The sequence below is a fragment of the Phyllobates terribilis genome, unplaced genomic scaffold, assembly GCF_046119375.1.
Source record: "Phyllobates terribilis strain yellow unplaced genomic scaffold, ASM4611937v1 Scaffold_1__5_contigs__length_1240528914, whole genome shotgun sequence".
Taxonomy (NCBI): Eukaryota; Metazoa; Chordata; class Amphibia; order Anura; family Dendrobatidae; genus Phyllobates; species Phyllobates terribilis.
This window is the reverse complement of record NW_027362761.1, coordinates 565,732,107-565,750,014: the sequence shown is the minus strand read 5'-3', so window position 1 is coordinate 565,750,014 and position 17,908 is coordinate 565,732,107. Positions and strand designations below refer to the sequence as shown.

Here is a 17,908-nt window from a genome sequence, read left to right as displayed (position 1 = left end):
GCAAAGAGGAGAAGAAGCTTTGCAGCAGTAAGGAAATGTCTGCACCATAGCTAGCCAGCATGTAGGGGTGAGTAGCATTTGCTACTGAGATGTGCCGAGGAATATAGACAAGCTCCAGCATGAGCTCTGCCCAGTATAGTTTAACCCAGGTGGAGAAGATAAGCCCATATCACGAGAGTACAGACAGTGAGGATGGCAGTCACAAACAATGTTTGTGACCGCAAAATAAGAGACACAAGCAATGATCCAAAGTGCTGATGAAGAGATTGCACACTGTCACAAGTGTCTCTTGTGAGACTGTTAAAACAAAACTTTTTACCTCTTTGTGAGTAAAACAGTTTCTTAACTGTCCTGTGATTATCTGCCTCCTTCTATCATCTGTGAACGAGGAACACTACTTTCAATGTTCTATTTAAAGCAAGTCATCATAATCATCATCATCATCATCAATTCCTCTGATGTTTGGAAAGTGATTTTTTTTTCGTGTCACTGGCATAATAGCATAAAAGCACAAACTAATTATTTTGGGGTGACATTTCTACACTCCTCAACATTGAAACTGCAACACCAAGAAGGAAAAGTTGTGCAATTATAGTAATTACAAAATGAATAGACATGTTACTGATATGCAAATGACTCAAGTATGAGCGTAATGTGCAGAAATCCCGATGCTTACATCCTTGGCTGCTATCAGGTTATTAATGGTCGTCTGAGGAAGGTTCTGCCACTGAGTGCACTTGGGCAAATCATCAAGAACCGCTGCTGGCAGCTCCCTATGAAATTGCTGACCAATGACGTCCCAGATGTGCTTCATGGGAGACAAGTCCGGAGACGCTGCAGGCCATGATAGCTCACAGCAGCATGACCGTCCACTAGTTCAGCGACCAAACCGAGCTGTTAGTGTAGAATAAGTAAAGACTGGAGGGGTCTGGCTACTGTACATTATGCCAATCTACACCATAATCGTGGGAGTAGGACCGGTGTGACATTTCCTCGTGAAGGTCTCTTCTTGGCATTGCCACATTCCTATTGACCTCATGTCACTGCTCGGAAAGGCTATTGTGGTGCAGAGCAAGACGACAATGAAGGCTGGAATGATAGCCTATCATCTTCAACAATGAATGCCGCTTTTGTCTGAGATGCAATGATTAGCAGAGATTGGTCTGGAGACCACGTGGGCAATGGCATGAAGAGACCTTCATGTGGGAACGTTGAGTGTCGCTCATGCTTGATACTGAATAAATCAAGATGTTTTAAAAATGTTGTTTCCATGTTTTTATTATTTGCAGATCAGTAACATGCTTATCCATCCCGTGTTTTCCATCATTCCATGACTTTTTATATATGTCCCTGATCCATGAAGATACCATGGCACATTCATGAAGCACTTCTGCTAAACCAATATGCCTAACACGTGTAATCGTACAAGTGTCCTGTTTTCTGGGTTGTAAAATGGGTGGGATCTCCAGAAAAGGGTGATTTATTACCTCTGATTGTTCAATAAAACTTTCATTAGTTGGTATGCACTACTAAAATTAGATAGATATCGCACAATTGTCATGGCTACTCATGATTTTCATGCATTTATATGAGGAAAATGGAGTCCTGATAACATTCTAGTCAACTTGTGATCACAATGTGTTACATGTTGCAAAAATGTCTACATTTGCTTTCTAAAGGTTTCCATCATTTGTAATTATAGCAGCAGAATTAATTAAAAATAGACTTTTAATCCTTGCATGCGCTAACTGTCATGGTTTTATAACTGACTGTGGTCTAGGAACGCTGTGAGTGACAGCTCAGCCGCCATATGGAACTGGAGTCAGCTGTACTGTGGGTTTTGCTAGGGACAGTCCAGTCACACAATCTGATCCTGGGGCGTGCCGGAGTTAGCATCAGCATTTTGAACGACATCCCTGCTGCTCAATCTGGTCTAGCCTACGGTCATTTTTCTCAAACGATTTGCTAGGTATTTAGCTTGCTTGCTGTAAGCAGCAGATTGTCAGTTGTAGCTTTGCTTTAGGTGCGTGCTTGCTCTGTGTCTGACTTCTGATCTTGTTTATGACTTTGTATCTGTTGTGACGATTCTTGTGGATTATCCCTTCTGCTTTGGATGCTCTCTGAGTACAGTCATGGCCAAAAGTATTGAGAATGAGACAAATAGTAATTTTTCCAAAGTTTACTGCTTCATTTTTTGTAATGGCAATTTGCATATACTCCTGAATGTCAAAGAGTGATCAGCTTAACAGCAATTACTGTACTTGCAAAGTCAATATTTGCCCAGAAAATGAACTTTAACCCCCAAAACACATTTCAACATCATTGCAGTCCTGCCTTAAAGGAGCAGCTAACATCGTTTTAGTGATTGATCCATTAACACAGGTGTGGGTGTTGATGAGGAAAGGGCTGGCGATCAATCAGTCATGATTAAGTAAGAATGACATCACTGGACACTTTAAAAGGAGGCTGGTTCTTGGTATCATTGTTTCTCTTCAGTTAACCATGGTTATCTCTAAAGAAACACGTGCAGCCATCATTGCACTGCACAAAAATGGCCTAACAGGGAAGAGTATCGCAGCTACAAAGATTGCACCTCAGTCAAAAATCTATCGCATCATCAAGAACTTCAAGGAGAGAGCTTCCATTGTTGTCAAAAAGGCTCCAGGGCGCCCAAGAAAGACCAGCAAGCACCAGGACCATATCTTAAAACTGTTTCAGCTGCGGGATGGGACTACCAGCAGTGCAGAGCTTGCTCAGGAATGGCAGCAGGCTGGTGTGAGTGCTTCTGCACGCACTGTGAGGCGGAGACTCTTTGAGCAAGGGCTGGTTTCAAGGAGGGCAGCAAAGAAGCTACTTCTCTCCAGAAAAAACATCAGGGACCGACTGATATTCTGCAAAAGGTACAGGGAGTGGACTGCTGAGGACTGGGGCAAAGTCATTTTCTCTGATGAATCCCCTTTTCGATTGTTTGGGACATCTGGAAAACAGCTTATTCGGAGAAGAAGAGGTGAGCGCTACCACCAGTCTTGTCTCATGCCAACTGTAAAGCATCCTGAAACCATTCATGTGTGGGGTTGCTTCTCAGCCAAGGAAATCGGCTCACTCACAGTCTTGCCTAAAAACACAGCCATGAATAAAGAATGGTACCAGAATGTCCTCCAAGAGCAACTTCTCCCAACCGTCCAAGAGCAGTTTGGCGCCCAACAATGCCTTTTCCAGCATGATGGAGCACCTTGCCATAAAGCAAAGGTGATAACTAAATGGCTCATGGAACAAAACATAGAGATTTTGGGTCCATGGCCTGGAAACTCCCCAGATCTTAATCCCATTGAGAACTTGTGGTCAATCATCAAGAGACGGGTGGACAAACAAAAACCAACAAATTCTGGCAAAATGCAAGCATTGATTATGCAAGAATGGACTGCTATCAGTCAGGATTTGGTCCAAAAGTTGATTGAGAGCATGCCAGGGAGAATTACAGAGATCTTGAAGAAGAAGGGGCAACACTGCAAATATTGACTTGCTGCATTAACTCATTCTAACTGTCAATATAACCTATTGGTACTCATAATATGATTGCAATTATATTTCTGTATGTGATATAAACATCAGACAAACACTAGTAAAAACCAGAGGCCAGCAGATCATGTGAAAATATAATTTTGGTGTCACTCTCAAAACTTTTGGCCATGACTGTACAGGTATCTGACCCCGGACTTGGCCTTTTACTATCTGTTTTTTGTACTCCCTGGTTTTGACGTACCCTCCTGCCATTTGACCTCGGACTGTTTCTTGACCATGCCTTTGATTTACTCCTCTGTACTACGAGTCCTTCTGGTGTCTGACCTCGGACCACCTAGCTACCCTGTCTCAGCGTCACACTAATACTGTAAATGGAATATGTTGGCACAAATATAAAAATAAAGATTATTATTATTATTACTCTTCCGGAGTAATGAAGGTCTAGCCATCAAGAATGGTCATGCCCAAAGCCCTTAATGGCTTAATTTCCAGCATGTGCCATAGCACACCATTGTATTTAAGAACCAGCCTGTGTTCAGTGAAGGAGAGAACATTTTTCATGATCTCATCATTGCACTGGGCCAGAAGTAGAAAATGGCTGAAACCAACAGCACATGCTGTCAATCTAGCCTTATGGGAAGAGTTTTTTTCAGCATGGCCACCCTTGACTCTTCTGCTTCTCTTATTATCACATACGTGAACATCTTTAGAAAGCAAAGCACATACATTTTCAGGTTGTGGTGGATATTTAGGGCTGAAAAATAATCTGAACAATTCGCTTTAAATGCCTGTCATTATCTCTCATTTTAGTTTACCGCGGTGATTTCTGAAGCTTTGAATCAGTATTTTCCCAGTAAGGAAGAAGTGGAAATTATCTCAGAGCCTGGACGATTTTTCGTAGGCTCTGCTCTTACAGCCGCTCTAAATATCATTGGCAAAAAAGAGGAGTATGTGACAGGTGAGAAGATTATGGTGCTTTGGGATATATTTGATTTTATCCTTCTTACGAAGATCAATTATTTTGGGTGTTGCAAAATCTTTTACATTCACTCAAGCGATGGTTCCTCTTTTAGCTGATTTTTTTTTAAAGAGAAACTGCACTTTTAGAAAACTGTTGACGAGTCACAGAAAGAGAGAGACATGTCAAAAGTTCTGAATGGTGGAGGTCCAGTTTCTGAGACCTCCATTGATCTTTAGCCTGAAGAGGTAGAAGTGCTCAGTGGAGCCTTGATCTCCTTCGAGGTTCAATACAAAATCAAACCCTTGTATAACATTATCTACTGAAAAAATTATGGTTCTTGGAGGAACGGGAGGAAAAATTAAAGCAAGAAAAATGGCTTCATCTCCAAATTATTTAGTCTGAGGCTGACCTCCAAAACTTATTAGACTCTTCGCTATGAACCCAAGGTACAAAATCATAGACAATCTGGGATCTAGGAGACATTGTGCATTGATTTTTTTGTTTTACAGGCACAGATGGGAAAGAGATAAGGAAACTCTCGTATTATATGAATGACGGAGTACTTGGAACATTTTGGGTTCATGAATTAGGAGGTCTGAAAATGAAACCGTTGAAGGTAAATGACCTTTTCTACCAATGATACACGCATGATGAAGGGATACTCAGGTTATATCAGATTGGAGCATATATACAGTGGGTACGGAAAGTATTCAGACCCCTTGTCTCTCAGGTTGCCCGTAAAACCTGGGCCCGGATGCACCAAACAATCCTCTTAATGCTTATGTGCACTAGAGCAACATTCCAGCATTACATCACAGACGACAACTATCTCGGTGATACATACCTCCCATCAGCTATGTGTCCGAGAGCTATCTTACAGTATACATAGGGCAAATACATACATACGCATGTATATACAGCTCAAACATACAGACACATACAGTGGGTACGGAAAGTATTCAGACTCCTTTAAATTTTTTACTCTTTGTTTCATTGCAGCCATTTGGTAAATTCTAAAAAGTTAATTTTTTTCTCATTAAAGTACACTCTGCACCCCATCTTGACTGAAAAAAACAGAAATGTAGAAATTTTTGCAAATTTATTAAAAAAGAAAAACTGAAATCTCACATGGTCATAAGTATTCAGACCCTTGGCTCAGACATTCATATTTAAGTCACATGCTGTCCATTTCCTTGTGATCCTCCATTAACAGGATTAAACACGTGAAATAGATCACTCTGTAATGACTCTATATAATATAGGAGTCTCACTTTTTGTATTGAAGAACTGAAATAAATTGACTTTTTGATGATATTCTAATTTTGTGAGAAGCACCTGTATTTACACTCATTATTTTTTTTTCCTTCTGTACTAGGACCACCACCATTCACAACAACAGTTTCCCAGCAGACTTTGGGGCCCCTGCTGTACAGATTATGACGTTATTATAGAAGAGGTCAGTCTCCCAGATCTGGAAATGGGCGAATGGATAATATTCCCGAACAAGGGTGCCTATTCAATATCAAACGCGACAACATTTAATGGGTTTCAAATACCGGCCGTGTACTATACAATTAGTGAAGACAAGATGAAGAAAATCCAAAAAATGAGAATTTTGGCCATACAATAATTTTACTGTCGTTGTTGCTTCCTGATATGCACAGATAATAAAATAAAAATGGACACCGGCTACTGATGGAGCCTTAATCTCTTACCGCTCAGTCCCAAAAAGAGCCACATTCTTCATTTGCAGAGCCATATAATTCACCCCACAACCCTACTATAATTCTTCAAAATATGTGCAATATTCAACCATAACCTTAATTCCTTCTCTCTTGGGCATTTTTAAACCAATTGATTAATATCAAACTTGTATAACCTGTTTTTTTTTGGTACTTGATACTGCCACCCTTTGAGCGCTTGTTCTGTATACTGCAATAGTATGATGGTCTAGGAATTTCCAGATACAGTCAACCATGGAAAGCCTCCATAGCTGTCTACCAAGTTTGTAGACATGGCAGCCTTCAGTTGTCCCACTGCTGCCATGGTAAACCATCGTAACGCTGCCATTGCTCCATTTAAATGCTGCCTTCTGTAATTGACAGCGGAATCAAAATGGTTAAACATCAGCAATCGGAGCAAGCTCTTGTAGCTGCTGTTACCTGCAGTATAGCACAGCCGGCATGTTAAGTGGGCTTAGCTCTTGATCCTGCTTCAGATGTAAACCCCAGCGTGGACAAATAGTAATATCCATTTGCGCCAAAAGGTGGAATTGTAACTGGGCTTCCCAAAAATTATGACATTTCTTAGTGATGTTTTGCTTGGTGGAGGTCCATGTGCTGAAACTTTCACCAATCTGTGAAACAAAGATACAAAAATCTTCGGCCACTACAGTCATTGAGGTGTGGTTGATTGAAGAAGGATCACAGAAAATTATTAGTGATCAGTGGGTGTCCTAAAGCCCAGACCTCCACCAATCAAAACTTCTGACCTGTCACTAAAAGTCTTTGTAGGACCTCTTTTAACACCTGGGAAAGAATCGCTATCCTGCACTTGAGAAAATAGTATTTGTTGTTGGATCACCCCAAGTTCCCAACAGCTGAGTGACTTGGAACAACTAAACCTCTAGAGGGTTGTCCGACATGGCTCACTTCTGCTTTGGCCGTTGGATGGCGCTGGTGATGAGACGTCTGCACATATCTACCAGTATGCATCAGGCACTTGTCCTTGAAGGTATGTGCAGATGTGTCATCATCAGCACCACTCAACTCTCAATACAGAAGTGACATGAGATATTTATCTACAGACCATTGGTAGATCCATCCTATGATATTAGCATATGCACTTATATGTATAACAAAAATGCCCCAAAACATTAAATATCATTATGAATATCATCCGGACGATTTTTATATGACAGTCATTTCCCTTGACTCTCTGCCGAGCGTTCCTGTATTCTCTGAGACATTTTAACGGCTTATCTCTCCAAAAATAGAAGAATCGGTAGTACAAAATCAGACATCATCTATCGGGGGGAAGTCGAGAGTCCAAACACACATTAGACTGTCAACTGAACCATTCGATATTGGTGTGTTAGAGTCGACATTAGTCTAATGTGTATAGGGATATAAATACTGTATATGGATTACTTTAAATTCTAAACTATTTATTTAAAATAAAGTAGAAATCTAAGGTCCCCATACACATAGGGAGAAATCACTGTTGAACAAATGCTTGGTCAACAGCAATCTCATGTGTATGGTCAGCTTTACTGACTGTGGATAAAAGTGGATGCTCCTGAAGACACAATCTAGAACATCTGAGGAACACGTGATGTTCTCCATGCAGAATCAAACAATTGTCCAGTTTTCATGGAATAGAGGTAAATTCCATACTATTCTAATAATATAATAATAATGCTATTCAAAAGTGACACAGAATACACATGAACATGTCCGATATATTTATTCCGCATCAATCCTTACATAAATAAAATCTACCATTTTTTGTATTGAGCAGTGGTGTTGTGGAGGAGAAGTATTATAAATACTAGAGGTACTATAAATGTGACCTAAGAAATGAAAAACCCTATTTTTATAGTCTACAATATCACAAAGGGTTTCATGAGAAACATTTACCCAACATATCTAATTTGATTTCACTTTCTATTGGCTCAAAGGTTAATGTATTTTTAAAATGTTTTGCGAATGATCTATTATCATAGAGGACCTAATATATAATTATATTTACGGTATATGGTAGAAATATTGCTGTTCTCCTGAATCTGACATTTTTTTTCCTTTTGTTCCTACGCCTCTCCATTCCTGAAATCTAGACCCCTCAACAATGTATATAAATTTAGGCTTCTTACCAAGTGGGTGTGGTCCTCAAAAAGATACCCAAAGGGGAAATGTAAGACCATACCCACTTGGATAGGAACACAACATTTACATATAGGGAAGAGGGGGCCATATGTCAAGAACAGGCGCAGAAATAAGTGTCTTTAAGTGTCTGCCCACAAAAAAAAAAAAACACTTCCTTTTTTTGCATGACTTGCTGCTTGAGTACCACCCAGTAAAGGGCTCTTCCAGGTTGATATCTCAAGTATTATATAATCTTTGGTGATCTAAGGTATGGTTTAATATAAGGATCCCTGGTGGTCTTTTTTTTAAATGGCTTTTAACTAGATCTCAAGCCACAGCAACTTGATGGATAAATGATCTGTAGGAAGATCAATCTTGTGCAAGCTTAGATAGCTCCACCACGGTCATCTCCGCCATTATCGTGATAGTATCAAGCCATTGGGTTGCTGTTGTTCCTCTTTGCTTTGTTCCATCTATTCTTCCGACCATGATGTCCTTCTCCAGTGATTTCTCTCTTTATATGATTTGTCCAAAGTAGGCAAGTCTTAGCTTGGTGATCCTTCTTTCCAGTGACATGTCTAGCTTGATTTGTTCCAAGATTGATTGTTTTGTTCTTCTTGCCATTCATGGTATTGATACCATCCTTCTCCAGCACCACTTTTCAAAGGCATTGACTCTTTTTCCTTTTTTTTTCTTTATTGTTCAGGTTTCGTATCCATATGTTACCACAGAAAAGATCAGACTTCATCACCAGTAAAATCTTCCTGGATTTGAAGACCTTGTCCAGTGACTTCTTTGTTGATTTGCCCATAGCTATTCTCCTATTGACTTCTGGTGTTGTCGCTGTAACTTGAGTGATCATTGGTCCGATTAGGTTGAAGTCCTTTACAACTTCCAGTTCATCGCTGTCCATTTCAAATGTGTCCTGGTCGTACCTGGAAGTAGTCATTAATTTCAACCATAGAACTGGTGGTCTAGGGATCGAATTAATGTAAGGATCATTGGTGGTCTAGGGTATAAGTTATTGTAAGGATCCCTGGAGGTCTAGGGTACCATATCAAAATCATATCCTGTTAAGGGTTAAATAGTGAAACAAGAATGTGATAACTGCACCAAGTAAACAGGAACCCCAATGCCAAAGTTGATGAAAGCTGGTACAATGTGAATCCCTTCCCAAAATGTTCTCAACCAATCAGCAGCTAAACCAGGCGCATTTATCTGCAGAGAAGGGAGTAAAGAGGACGAGCACCTGAAATGCGATATTGTAAAAATAATTCAGGTCTTAAGTATTAAAGATGAGCAAATCTTTTGAAAAAATTTAATTCAACAGCTTGACTAAATTTTGTCAGGAAATTTGAATTGGGGGGAATAGAAAGGGCTCCAATTAATGCAATAGCCTTCACCGCTGTGCTATTACACACTATCTGAACAGTTTATTCAGTGTTTTCTGTCTTTCTTTCCTTATCTCTATGGCGAGCTGTGAATTCTGACTTCTTCTCACTATCCAGATTTACCACAAAGTGGCTGCTGCATTTATACAGGCTCTGATAGTCCCTCCTGATTGACTATGCTATGCCATGTGATGTGATAGTTGCTAAATATTATGACGATACCCGACTGGCTGCACTTGATGTCCTGTGATTTCTCTCTGGCTGATGCAATCTTCTGCAATTTTGAGACCACTTTAGGCGATTTGGCCATATTGCTCTAATTCCAAAGGTTTCTAAAAAATTGAAATGAATTTGAGCAACATTGAGGTTGACGCACCCAGGGGATGGGGACGACTCGGTACCGTACCCGGGCCTTTACCTCGTTTGGGGATGTCGCAGTGGTCGGCTCCCGGGCCCGTACCCTGCGGTCACTCTTGAAAAAAAGGGATTGGAACTTGGATAAAATAAATAAGTAAATAGTTTGTGACGCCACCTGTGGTTTCTGGTAATTTGTACCAGCGCTGCTGCAGACCTCTGAGGCAGTTGATAAGGCAGCTGGGTTGGAATGGCTCCCCACAGGTGGAGTGGGCCTCAGGGCAGGGTAGAGTTTGGTGGTGGGTGGTGATGCTGGGGCTTGTAGTGCGGGGAGAGAGATGGCGCAGCTGAAATAATTGACGGAGGCAGTACAGTGCAGTCATCCGAGCTTTACTCACAGTTCTTGTACAAGGACTTCCCGCGCTGGGTCTTCTCCCTCCTGCCCTGCGCTTCCCACACACAGTCCTGTTCGGGTGCTCTGAAGTCCCTCTGGGCAACCTGGAGTTCCCGGACCTACTTGACCCTCACGGTGACTAGGATGAGACTGTGGCGACTGCACCATGGAAGTGCAGAAGCCTCCGGTTTTTCCAGGCGAGACTTGGAGTAACACGGCTGGTCCAGGGACCGGTACCTTCTTGCGGTCTGATCCCTCTGACACCTGGCAGATTCCGGGCGTACGGGTGCCGTCCTGCACTCACCGTACCCCCTGGGATCCCTTCGGTAGAACGGAGCCTTTCTCCTCTGCTCCCCTCATGGGCCTCTAGCACTAGGCCCCACTTGTGGAGCAGAGCTCCGGAAGAGACTCTGCTCCCAACCGACTGTCTTCACTAACTCCTCTTACTGACCTGCCACCCTAAGATGGCCTCCCTTTATATACCTCCTATGATGGTGCTCCCCTACTCTACTTCCTCCACCCACACCCACTACTGGTTCCCCCTACTTTTGGTTCCCCCCACTCCAGCCAGGGACAGGGCTCAGCAGGAATACAATGCATCTTGCCCTTCCAGCCGGCCTGGAGTAGTGTAGTGTTGAATGTGGATGTTGGGGTTCCGGGCAGCACTCCCTCCTTACCTGAGAGAAGGAGATACCAGACCTCTGGGTGAGGTGCAATACCTCTGTGGCGACTGAACCCTCAGGGGAGATGATGCGCCCAGGGGATGGGGACGACTCGGCGCCCGGGCCTTATTGTTGCCTGATCGTGGGGGATGTCACGGTGGTCGGCTCCTGGGCCCGTACCCTGTGGTCACTCTTAAAAGAAAGGGGAAGTTGTATGGGATAGGGATGTTCGTGACGCCACCCGTGGTTTCTGGTGAGGATCACCAGCGCTGCGACAGTCCTCTGAGGCCGGTGTTTAGGCAGCTTAGTTGGTGCGACTCCCCGCAGGTGGAGAGGGGCCTCAGGGCAGTGTAGGTGAAGGATGCAGGACAGAGGGGACCCAGCCGGGTCAGAGTGAGAATAGGCACACACACAACAGTTCACTTTAGTACCTTTACTGGTGGTGTTTCAGGTACGATCCAGGGCACTTTAGGGTGAAGGGTGCATATCAGGACTCTCCCCAATAAGCGGGTATAGGGCCTCCTGTTCCTTGCCTTTCTTGGATGAGTTTCTGGCCTGCCTGGAGCTAGGCCTAACTTGGTCTCTGTATTGCACCTGCTGACCTGGTGGTAGGGCCTTCTGTTGGAGTTCACACTCCCTGGTCTCTGGGGCCTCCGTGACTCCTGACCCTGGTATAACAGTCAGCTTCTGGTGAACCTGGGACGTATAGTTCTCCAGGGGTTCCGGTTATTCCTGCTGGGGAGATAGGCCCCCCGTAGGCGCGGACCCGGTGTCCGGTAAATGATTTTGGGGTGAGCTGGTTAAGCTCCTCTGCCCCCTATGTTGCTTGCTTACTCACTCGCCTTCGGCCTCGCTCGGGGCCTCACTAGGCTTCACACGGGCAGTAGGCCTTGCTACTCTTCACCGCTCTCTGAGCGTCGGCACGCTCCTGGCTCACTAATCTGAGCTCACTGAGTCTGAACTCTCTCTAGAGGAACTGACTGAGCTCCACTGCAGACTGACCTCTCTCAGGCTCATCTTCTGCAGGAACTGGAACCAACTCTGTCCCCTGAGGAAACTGTTCTCTAGACTGCCTGCCTAACTCCACCCTCCAGTATATATATCCCTATCCGGGCTCCCTCTGGTGGTCTGAGGTGGTAGGGTAGAGGTGTGTGAATGCTATGAGGGCCTCTTGTGGAGAAGTCCATCCATGCACCCCTCTGGGATCTGTGGCACCAATGCGCAGCAGGGCGCCACAGCGCCACACTCCCCCCTGGTAAAACACAGCACGTCCGCGGGCTGGAACTGAGCAAAAACACGGTATTTTAGACATACAAAAATTTTTAGAATGCATTCGCTTATAAGACTATAAACAAAACATTTCTTCCGTTTATGGGAGGCACTTTTCTTTGAGCGTTACAGGTTATCAAAACATTATAAAACACTTTTCACTGGCATATACGTTTTTCAAACATCTTGCAGTAAGATCCCAAACAGGGTGTCCACCTTACTGGTAAAAGGTGCAAAATCAGCAGCATGAGGGACCCGTCCTCAAACTCCCAACGTAGGCCCTGGGCGTGGCTGCAGGGCATAAGTGATCCTGGTGCTGGACCACGTTTCCGCCACGCCAAACGGGTTTTTGTTCTGAGGTCACTTGGTTGCATTTATAAAACCAATAGAGAGCACTTTAAGAAGCGCAAACTATATACAAGGTCTGTCTTTGGCTGCTCACAGTCCTCAGCCTGAAGTCTGTATACCCTGACGGGTAATTATACACTCATAACTAAAGTTTCTGTTGGTACCCTTACGGGTAAATTATGTACAATGTTCAGTCCCACCTACTGGTCCCTAGTAGTGGGGTCCCCGCCGGGGGTACTTCTGATTTTTGCTGGCTGACCCAGCCGGGTCATCAGCCATGAACTGCGGGGGCATGTCCTCTTCCTCCTCAATCACGCGGTATACCTGGAGGGCATACCACCCGTGTTCCCCGTGGTGTCGAGTGTAAGTGACACAGTCACCGGGGTACAAGTTCCGGTCGGGATGGCCCTGCTCCAGATAGGGCTCAACATCCTGTCGGTTTACGAAGATATCCCTGTTGAAGTTGGGATCGCGGATGAAGCCCCACCCAGCCTTCAAGTCAAATTTCATGACCAGTCCCTCTTCACGGGGGCTGGAGTGGGCAGATTCCGCCTGCCGGACTTGGGCCTTCGCGACTTTGTTCCGGGTGCGCCGCTCCATCTCCAGCTGTAGGAGCTCCCGCCTACAGAGCTCCTTTCTCTGCAGGGCTTGGGCTTGGGTCTCCTGCGGTAAACCCCATCAGGTCCCCCACCGGTTGTCCCAGCTAAACTCTTCTCCGCCGGGGCAGGCAACCGGAAGCGCTGGTGTCGGGAGTAGCGGGTGTTGTTGCTGGTCCTCAAACCTGACGGACCAATCAAAGGAGGGTGCGCCGTACACCCATTCGGGTGCTGGAGGTGGCGGTTCCAGAAGGGAGCTGAGCAACGGGCCCGTGAAGATAGCGCCCGGGGGTGGAGGTTCCGGGAGGGAGCTGAGCAGGAGGTCTCTGGAGTCAGCGCCCGGGTTTGGAGATTCTGGGCTTAGCAGCTGCTCCAGGGGGTACATGGCGGGGTACTGGGAGTGCTGGTGTAGGAGGCCCAGGAGCAGGTCGGCGCTTGCAGCGCCCAGGACCGGGGAACTCTTCTTACCTGCTCCTGTGCTGCTCACGGCCTCCTGGTGCTCATCTGGCTCCGCCGGGGCTGGAGCGCCACTGCTGGTACCCAGGGCGGGCAGCCGCCGAACTGCTAACTTCTCCAGCAGCTCCTTCTTCCACCTGGCGACCGCTGCTTGCTGGGCCCATTCCACCTGCTGGCTCAGCTCCTGGATCTCGCTCTGTAGGAACTCAGCATCCTCCGGGGAAAGTTGGTTTGTCGCTCCCTCCAGGGTGAGGGGGGGTACTTGCTGCTGCAGGCCAGAGGCGGAGGCTTGATCCTTGCTTCCGTCCATGCTGGATGCTGGGTGCGGTCTGTCTAGACTGGTTAAGACCACACCCTGTCTCCATTCCATCTCTCCTCCCCTTTCAGGAGCAGTCCCATGGCATCCTGCTGTCGGTCACTCCCTGAGATGTCCTCCCTGCCTTGATGGACACATCTATGCGGACAGTCACAGTTGCAAGGGGCAGGTTGTGCTTTTGGCGCCATTCTGGGACCCGGCCTACGATGGGAGGTTCCATATTGTTGTTTTTGATCACACACATAATGGCGCCCATTCTTCTGGGGCGGGCGCCACATTCAATGTGGAAAAACAGTTCATATTAGGCACACAGTACCCGGTGGCAACGGGCACGAAATCCTGTTCGTGATGCCAGAAAGAGGTTGATGCGCCCAGGGGATGGGGACGACTCGGTACCCGGGCCTTTACCTGGTTTGGGGATGTCGCGGTGGTTGGCTCCTGGGCCCATACCCTGGGGTCACTCTTGAAAAAAAGGGATTAGAACTTGGATAAAATAAATAAGTAAATAGTTTGTGACGCCACCTGTGGTTTCTGGTAATTTTTATCAGCGCTGCTGCAGACCTCTGAGGCAGTTGATAAGGCAGCTGGGATGGAACGGCTCCCCACAGGTGGAGCGGGCCTCAGGGCAGGGTAGAGTTTGGTGGTGCGTGGTGATGCTGGGGCTTGTAGTGCGGGGAGAGAGATGGCGCAGCTGAAATAATTGACGGAGGCAGTGCAGTGCAGTCATCCGAGCTTTACTCACAGTTCTTGTACAAGGTTCTCAGGTACACTGTACGGGTGTCCGCCTCCGCGTCGCACTGCATCTACCAGACCAGGGCTTCAGCTCTTCCTAAGAAGTGTTAGGAGTAGTGTTGAGCGAGTATGTTCTGTCCGAGTATGCTTGGGCCGAGCTCCGAGTATTTATAGCTGCTCGGTGATATGGTTGAATCGCTCCCGTGTGCATGATTTGCAACTGTTTGACAGCTTTATTACATGTGAGGAATGTGTAAGAAATAGACATTCCTCACATGTAATAAAGCTGTCAAACAGTTGCAAATCATGCACACGGGAGTGATTTAACCTTATCACCGAGCAGCTATAAATACTTGGAGCTCGGCCCGAGCATACTTGGCGAAAGGGTTAATAGAACATACTCGCTCAACACTAGTCAGGAGTGCTTGATGGAACCCGCTTTCTTTATGTTCCTAACTAGACCGACTTCCCACGCTGGGTCTTCTCCCTCCTGCCCTGCGCTTCCCACACACAGTCCCGTTCGGGTGCTCTGAAGTCCCTCTGGGCAACCTGGAGTTCCCGGACCTACTTGACCCTCACGGTGACTAGGATGAGACTGTGGCGACTGCACCATTGAAGTGCAGAAGCCTCCGGTTTTTCCAGTTGAGACCTGGAGTAACACGGCTGGTCCATGGAACGGTCCCTTCTTGCGGCCTGATCCCTCTGACACCTGGCAGATTCGGGGCGTACGGGTGCCATCCTACACTCACCGTACCCCTTGGGATCCCTTCGGTAGAACGGAGCCTTTCTCCTCTGCTCCCCTCTTGGGCCTCTATCACTAGGCCCCACTTGTAGAGCAGAGCTCCTGAAGAGACTCTGCTCCCAACCGACTGTCTTCACTAACTCCTCTTACTGACCTGCCACCCTAAGATGGCCTCCCTTTATATACCTCCTATGTTGGTGCTCCCCTACTCTACTTCCTCCACCCACACCCACTACTGGTTCCCCCTACCTTTGGTTCCCCCCACTCCAGCCAGGGACAGGGCTCAGCAGGAACACAATGCATCTTGCCCTTCCAGCCGGCCTGGAGTAGTGTAGTGTTGAGTGTGGGTGTTGGGGTTCCGGGCAACACTCCCTTCTTACCTGAGAGAAGGAGATACCAGACCTCTGGGTGAGGTGCAGTACCTCTGTGGCGACTGAACCCTCAGGGGCGCCACAAATTGATTCACTCATCTATATCCATACAAATAGTTTAAACCCCAGTCTAAGACCACAAAACTGAGTTATACCTTAGACTTCAGGATTCTAAATTTAATTCAGACTCCAGACTTCAGATCTCAAAAATGAATTCTGATCCAAGGCGACAAACAAATAATTTAGAACCAAACTTCAGACACCAAAAATAATGGAGAGCCCAGATTTCAGACCCCCAAAATAATTTAGACCTCAACAAACACTAGCACTTCCATAACTTGATGGTGGAAAACGGGACACAAGCTGGTGCCAAAGGGCCAGTAGGAAATGACACAGTTAACCAGTAGAAGGCAGACTTTCCATCCCGATACGTCGCTCTCTCTAATGGACTTTTCGTGTCACCAAGCGGCGCCAGAGATGGTAGGATTCACATAAAGTTTTGAACCCCTGTAGACATGTTTGATCCACCTGCAATGTCAGCCATATTGGTTGTCAGCTAACAATTGACCTTTTTGACAACCCAAGGAAAACTATTTTCTAGTTGATACTGATTTTTACACCAATTGTTTTTTTTTCATTTTACAGACATTTTCTATCTACAGGACCAGTCATTTTTTTAACAAGGAATTGTGGAAAAATTTTCTTTGACGTTGCGGCCATTATGCGTCGACTTTGGTTACACAATTGATTGCAACTCATTCTTCGTTATTGATGGCCTCTATTTACCTGACTGAATGGTGTAGATGAGATTAGTTAATAGAAGGATAATGACCGCGGGAGAGTAAGTGACAGGCTTTTCATGAGGACCTACTGTCTCCTGCTGGTCCACGCCGTCTTCTTACTGAAAAGAGACGCCTTCAAGGATCACGTAATTTCAATTCCCTCCAAACTCAGTGTCATCTTAGCTTGACCAGATCTGGAAGAGCACATTAACCTCCTCTTGTGATTTTCAGAAAACCATTCTAATTTAGCAAGTAATTAAGGGTCACATGCGGGATAAAGGCCCGGATAATCTTGGATTACGCACAGGAAGCTTTGTTTCCAAGACAACCCCGGCTGAGGGGGTGTTAACGCCGAGGTCAATCAGTTAATGAACTGGGAATGGTCAGTGACTCCAAAAACTGCTGGAGCTAAAGAAATGGAAAGTTGAGGAAATGTTTGTTGTGGCAGCAATTAACCACTTAATCACAGGGGGAAAAAGTTATTCCAATAGTCCATCGGCTACAAGTGCCAACTACTCTGCAAGGCAGCTGAACAATCAGGATTTAAATAGTTTGTTTGGGACAAATATTTTGCCCCACAATGTTAAAAAAAAACAATAAATTACTATATTTTTGAATACTGTATGACATTATCTATGCACTGCGTGGCATTATCTCAGCCATGTATATGTTATTTCTAAATTATACACCGATTGACCATTAAGAACCACCTACATAATATTGTGCGACTAAACCAGCTCTGACCTATCGACCCATCGGTTCCACGACACCTCTGATTGTTTCGAGGACTAACTTTTTAGCAATTTTTTTTATAAATTGCTCCATACACTTCAGGTATCCATGGGAATATGTCACAAAACCTGACATATCAGAAACATCTCCCAAGACCCGACGTATAGCGGGAACGCGCTATAAGATGTAACGGGTCTGGGAGGCGGAACCTCTGAGCTACTATACAAGGGGGCGGTCCTTGTAAGGGAGCGGGTGGCGACCAGGGTAGACGGGCAGGCAGTCACAGCAGGTGACTGGGACAGTCTCTGAATGAACGGACAGGAGGTCACGGCAAGTGACCGGGGCAGTCTCTGGATGAACGGGCAGGAGGTCACGGCAAGTGACCGGGGCAGTCTCTGGATGAACGGGCAGGAGGTC

General features: G+C 45.6%; 1 protein-coding gene across 2 annotated transcripts in view; it reads left to right on the top strand.

The window, feature by feature from the left end:
- LOC141270649 (ornithine decarboxylase-like) overlaps window positions 1-6,352 on the top strand; it is a 59,193-nt gene extending 52,841 nt beyond the window's left edge. For both annotated transcript variants that reach the window (XM_073680740.1, XM_073680746.1), the window contains exons 8-10: window positions 4,333-4,480; window positions 4,993-5,099; window positions 5,859-6,352. In XM_073680740.1, the coding sequence (XP_073536841.1) occupies window positions 4,333-4,480; window positions 4,993-5,099; window positions 5,859-6,113 (510 nt within the window). In that variant the 3' untranslated portion in view covers window positions 6,114-6,352. The remainder of the gene's footprint in view (window positions 1-4,332; window positions 4,481-4,992; window positions 5,100-5,858) is intronic.
- Window positions 6,353-17,908: the final 11,556 nt, after the last annotated feature.